Raw genomic sequence first — 5,435 nt, 5'->3', positions numbered from 1 at the left:
TGAAATTTAGATTTCTTTTTTTCCTCTTAGAAAAATTCAAATTTCAACAAAAATATCAATTTTTGAAACCTTATTCATCCTTTTAAAATATGAAAATTTTGATAAAATTTCCGCCATAATTTAGACTTTTAACCCTTGTATTCCACCATCCAAACACCACCTAATACTTTATGTCTAATAATCACTAAAAATAAAAAAACAAGTAAAATGTTCAAAATAAACAAAATGTAATGCTGCAAATAATATATAATACTACTTGTAACAATGTCGACATTTGACTGTTGTGCTAACCATAATTTCTTCTCTCTAAACCGCATACACTTCTTATCGAACTACAAAATTTCTCGATTCCTTCACTCGTTTTATTTTCAGTATTAAAAGCATCCAAGAGTCTGAACCAAATAATGAAGCTAGTAGAGTAGGACACCTGGGGAAACATATAAATGAATCCCAGTTTATTCCTCAGTTCATTCCAAACTTACTTTCCCGAAGACCCTGCCACTCAAGACTTCTTTCTGGTATTTGCAAAAAGCTTCAACGTTTAGATTTTGAGTGCATTAGCCAGAAAAGCTTCCTTCTATGGCCTCCAATCCGTGAAAAAAAAATGACCCTGCCAATTTCCCTAGCCTTACAAGTAAATCCTTTGGTTACGCATTTGATGCCCTCCAAATTAACTTGAGATTAAAAAGAAGATTGCCATGCTGATTTAGTTTCATAATCATCCCTCACATTTATGAAGGCGCAATTCAGTCACTTCCACATCTATTGTATGCTTGAGAGCATATTCTATGAAAAAGAAATCTAAGCACCGAATGCAACTGACTCTCATACATCTCATGTCAATTGAGGTCTTCCTACAAAAGAGAGACATCTACCTTTATCTGGTTGAGATCATTGAACCATGAATGTGATCCAGTATTCGAACCTCATCCTCTGTACAATTTTCCATTGCATCAAAGCTTGCATATCATGCTCAGTTCATTATATTCATCTTTAACACACTTAATGTCACTTTATAATATGTACTAGACAATAAATGACGGACAAGTTGTTTGATCATTTCCAGGATTGCAGAACCGAGGGAAACTACTGCTAGTCTTCTCCAAATGACTTTGGCAGGGAAAAGGATACTCTACCAACAAAAGAACTTGGTCACATTGGAGTCCCAAAGTTGAAAACAGATAAGTCATCTCAATTCCTTGAATTTGTGTCCAAGGCAAGCATTCCTAAACCACAATGTCTGAATTTTACAAATTAAATAATATTAAAATCATATGAAATGGATAGAAAAACCATCCCGTAGAACTGAGGAACAATAATCCAAATAAGAAGCAACTTGATGACATTGCATCCTAAGTATAATTTTACCAACAAAATAGTTGATATTTATTGCAACCAACTCTATATTGAGACAGTTGATGTTCACAGAAGCAGCAAAGTAGAAGACCACATGTAGGAAAATCCTAAATCAGGGTTTTTAGGTCCCATCAGTTCCAATTTACATTTTTTTTTTCCAGCTTTTTATATGTAGAAACAAATCAAGCAAACAGCATTTTTTTTCTTTTCAAGATATTACTTAATGAAAAATGGAGGTGTGACCCACCATATTACGACAATGCTCTCATTCTTTTCACAAACATTTCTTGGTTTCTCTATTGTTTCTCTATTTCTTTACTTTCTCTACATATAAAATATATCCAATATATAATCTTCAAGTTTAAAATCACCTATTCACCAAAAAAAGAAAAAGTTTGAAACCACCTTCCAAACTCTACAAACTTGTTTCTAAAACTGATGAATGATATGGTAACTGTCTTATAATTGCAAACCAAATGTATTCATATTCGTCCGACTATAATTTCCTCTAGACAGGTCTCCTGACTGACTCATGGATGTATATTGCCATACAAGATCTATATGACTAATTCTGTTAACAGGCAGCATTCAATTTCTAATATCTTGCAAATTCGGTACTTGCATTAGAAATCAAAATATAGACCTAGAGACGTCCAGCATAACTTACAAAACGAAATACATGGAGAGTGCCAAAAAGGACATCCATCTGATAATTGAAAAGTACATTATGAGCCTGCAAAAAGGAGAACGAGTGTCATACTCTAAAGCTCCTACTAGGTAAACATTAAATTTCTACAATATATCTAATCAATACTTACACCTGAAAACAAAATATATAACCAGTGGGCAAAACTGCTTCGCATAATGTACAACAAATAAATATTTGGGGAGTGCCATACCCTATTCATATGTTTCAAAAATCTCAAAACAAAGAGGGGAAACTTCCTAGTTTAGCAGGGGCAAAGTCTTCTAATATTCACTCTATTGCCTCAATTTGCAAAACAACCCCTTTTAAGAAACTTCTGGGTAGAAACTATAAGAATCTGACATGCTTTACCACCACTTGTAAATTTTCTTCAGTGCAAATCAAAACTGTTTTTGTCCTGTCCTCCAACCAGTAGTAGCAGACAGGTGTTAATGCTTATTCAGTTTCATATACCACCCAAAGCCTATATAAGATCAACACATGAATTTCCAAGTTTCTCATGTTACTTGTTAAGTCACAAACTTCAAATTCAAAGATTATCACAATATATTGCTTTGCCTTTACGTTCATGGATCTATAAAGGTTACATTCTCGATATACCATATAAATACCACCTTTAATAGTAGCAAATGAGTTTCAAGCATGACATCAAGATACTGAATAGAAACCAAGGCAACTCATTCATAAAGTACCTGAAACCTCAAATACCATGCTTCCTCTTTTTATGGCCTCTTCCAATGGAAGAGTTGAGCATATGTCGAGAATTAACAAGCTCCCGAGGTACAGCTGCCCCAGAAGATTTCAGTATTTCAACAAACTCTGGAAACAAGTTCTTGTTCTCCTCATTCACAAACACAATTGCCGTACCCTCCTCTCCCAGTCTAGATGCTCTACCAATCTGATGGACGTACTCCTTAATGGAATTGGGCATGTCAAACACTATAACTTGTTTCACACTCAAGAGATCAACTCCTCTACCCAATACCCCAGTCGCCACCATCACAGGAACCTCACCCATTATGAAAGACCTCATAATTTCCCTCCTTTCCTTCATGGGCTTCTCCCCATGGATTGATACAGCTTTTATCCCAGTGGTCACTGTAATTGCATTAGATAGCATATCAGCCCCAAGTCTTGAACTGACATAAACCACAACAGGTGGCATAAAATGCTGCTTGCTCAACAATATGTCAAAAAGTTTTTGTTTCTTTTGCTTTGATTGGACCCAGATAGCAAGTTGCTTCACAGCCTTACTTGGCCTGTTTGGCATTCCAACAGAGATGAACATAACATTTTTTGCCATTGAGCTTGCCATCGTTTCTATGTCTTTGGAGATTGTTGCGGAATACATCAACACCTGAGGTTGTGATAGGGCCCTAAATATCTGCATTACCTGATCCTGGAAGCCCCTTTGGAGCATGCAGTCCACCTCATCCAGTGCAAAAATGGCAACATCATCTAGTTCAATGTTGTGCTTTATCAAAAGATCAATGAGCCTACCTGGAGTTCCTACAATCAGTTCCACTCCTTGCTGAATACGATGGAGTTGTCCAGCCATAGAATCACCACCAACCACAAGCGCAGTTTTAAAGGGCAAACCTTTCCCTAGCAACTTAGCCTGCTCCTCTACTTGGATGGAGAGCTCTCTGGTTGGTGTTAGAACCATCGCTAATGGATTTTTCTGGTTTTTACAGCTCTTGAGCCGAGAATTTGCACAATGAGATACAATTGGAACCAGAAAGGAAGCAGTTTTCCCCGATCCTGTGTCAGCTGAAACAAGCAAGCTCTTTCCGACAAGAGCAGCTGGAATTGCTTGCATTTGGACAGGCGTAGGCACATCATACCCTGCAGCCTCTACATTTTGGAGAAGTTTTAGAGGAAGACCACAGGAAGAGAATGACAAGATGGGTGCGGGAACAAAGTCACCCTTTACATGAATGTCGAGTCTTCTTCGAAGCAATTCAGTCTGATCACTAGATACAGATAGAGATCCAGGTGTATCAAAAGAATCTTTAACATAAAAGCACTCATCAACTGCAGGCAATCCTTTAGGTGGTTGGAGACCAGCCTGCACATGGGTTTTGGCAACTCTGCGCAATACAGCTTGTTTACATTCCAAACTGCAAACATCATCATCTGTCTCATCACATATATACTCACCATAACGTCCGCATATAACACATCTAGGCTCCCCTGGCTGAGCTTCTCTCTGATCTCTACACCTCTCCTTCACTTTATCTGCTAGATTGGAGAATTAAAAAAACAAATAAATACACATATTACTCCTGGCACAAGGACAATCATATATTTCTATCATAAGCTGCCAAAGAGAGTAGTAAACAGCAAAAGAAAAGCATCCGAATACATAACTGTTAATAACAGAAACATTTTATCTAAAAATTAAGACAATCTGCCTCCCCTACTATATGGAAAATTGAAAAGAACAAGTCATGTAAGCAATTCCTAACACTCTAGGAAACAAGACAAATTTTTTCTTTAAAAATAAAAGTAAAAATAATTGAAATCGAAATCGCAAATTAGCTGCAATATGCCGTGCCACTCAGAGAACAATATTCATTCCAAAGCATACTAAAAGAAGTAAATAAATAATCAATATCCCAGCTTAAAAGAACAACAATGGGGAGAAAAAAGAAAAAAGGCCATGCAAACCAAGCCACGAAGTATATAAATTGCAATTAACTTAAAAGCGAAAACGAAGATGACCCATTATTAATAATATAAATTCAAATGTAAAACGAAGATTGCTCTCAGGTGTTTGTTGAAGATTATATTTAAAGAAACCTAAAAATAAAAAATAAAAAATAAAAATCAGAGATTTGATGCTATTACCATCATCAACTGGACCATCACGATCTGTTTCCAACACTGAACTCTCGAATTGATCACCTCTGTTTCCCTCTTCCATTCATCAACTTTCTCTTCAAAATTGCAGAATTTTCTTGTAGTTTACCAAAATAATATATATATATATATATATCTAGAAATTATCGGCAAAAGAAAGAGAGCAAACGCATGCTCTACTCTTACTCCGCTGGGGGTTTGGCTCGCGGTTTCAGATTCAAAGCCAGTAGCCGAGAAAGAGCGAAGAGAAGCTGAAGAAGAAAGAATTTGGATCGGGTGGTCCAATATACACTCAAATAAACTGTATACACCACGTTCTGTTTTTTGCATTAATACCCTTGAATTTTGCCTGATTCTGCAAGTTAGCACACCATATATCCATAACTCTTCAACAATTTATTTATTTATTTTATATTAACTCTTCAACTGTTTATTAGACAAATTTTATCCTCCAAAATTTTCCAGTTCTACTTTCCCGGGGCAAAATTCAGCTTAGCATTCTGTTTTTGTT

General features: G+C 36.2%; 1 protein-coding gene across 13 annotated transcripts; it reads right to left on the bottom strand.

The window, feature by feature from the left end:
- Positions 1–217: 217 nt before the first annotated feature.
- Positions 218–5,225, bottom strand: LOC107422017 (DEAD-box ATP-dependent RNA helicase 41). 13 transcript variants are annotated; one of them, XR_007242085.2, is made up of 5 exons: positions 4,913–5,225; positions 2,755–4,303; positions 2,256–2,525; positions 2,024–2,089; positions 218–1,240 (listed from the first exon to the last, which is right to left on the bottom strand). XR_007242085.2 is itself a non-coding variant. In XM_025075974.3 (3 exons), exons 1-2 carry the CDS (start codon positions 4,986–4,988, stop codon positions 2,763–2,765), a joined length of 1,617 nt encoding a protein of 538 aa, XP_024931742.2. In that variant the 5' UTR covers positions 4,989–5,224; the 3' UTR covers positions 1,363–2,089; positions 2,755–2,762. The 13 variants fall into 13 exon arrangements, 1 of the variants encoding a protein (XP_024931742.2); XR_007242087.2 differs by having other exon boundaries at positions 2,256–2,459; XR_007242083.2 differs by having other exon boundaries at positions 2,175–4,303; positions 4,913–5,224.
- Positions 5,226–5,435: the final 210 nt, after the last annotated feature.

The sequence above is a fragment of the Ziziphus jujuba genome, chromosome 3, assembly GCF_031755915.1.
Source record: "Ziziphus jujuba cultivar Dongzao chromosome 3, ASM3175591v1".
Lineage (NCBI taxonomy): Eukaryota > Viridiplantae > Streptophyta > Magnoliopsida > Rosales > Rhamnaceae > Ziziphus > Ziziphus jujuba.
The sequence above is the reverse complement of the archived record's forward strand: the minus strand, read 5'-3'. Positions and strand labels throughout refer to the sequence as shown.

Excerpts from the sequence above, each read along its gene's own strand:
- LOC107422017 (XM_025075974.3), bottom strand. The coding sequence starts at position 4,988 with ATGGAAGAGGGAAACAGAGGTGATCAATTCGAGAGTTCAGTGTTGGAA. Across the intron at positions 4,304-4,912 it reads TGATGGTCCAGTTGATGATG|CAGATAAAGTGAAGGAGAGG; the intron begins GTAATAGCATCA and ends TCTCCAATCTAG.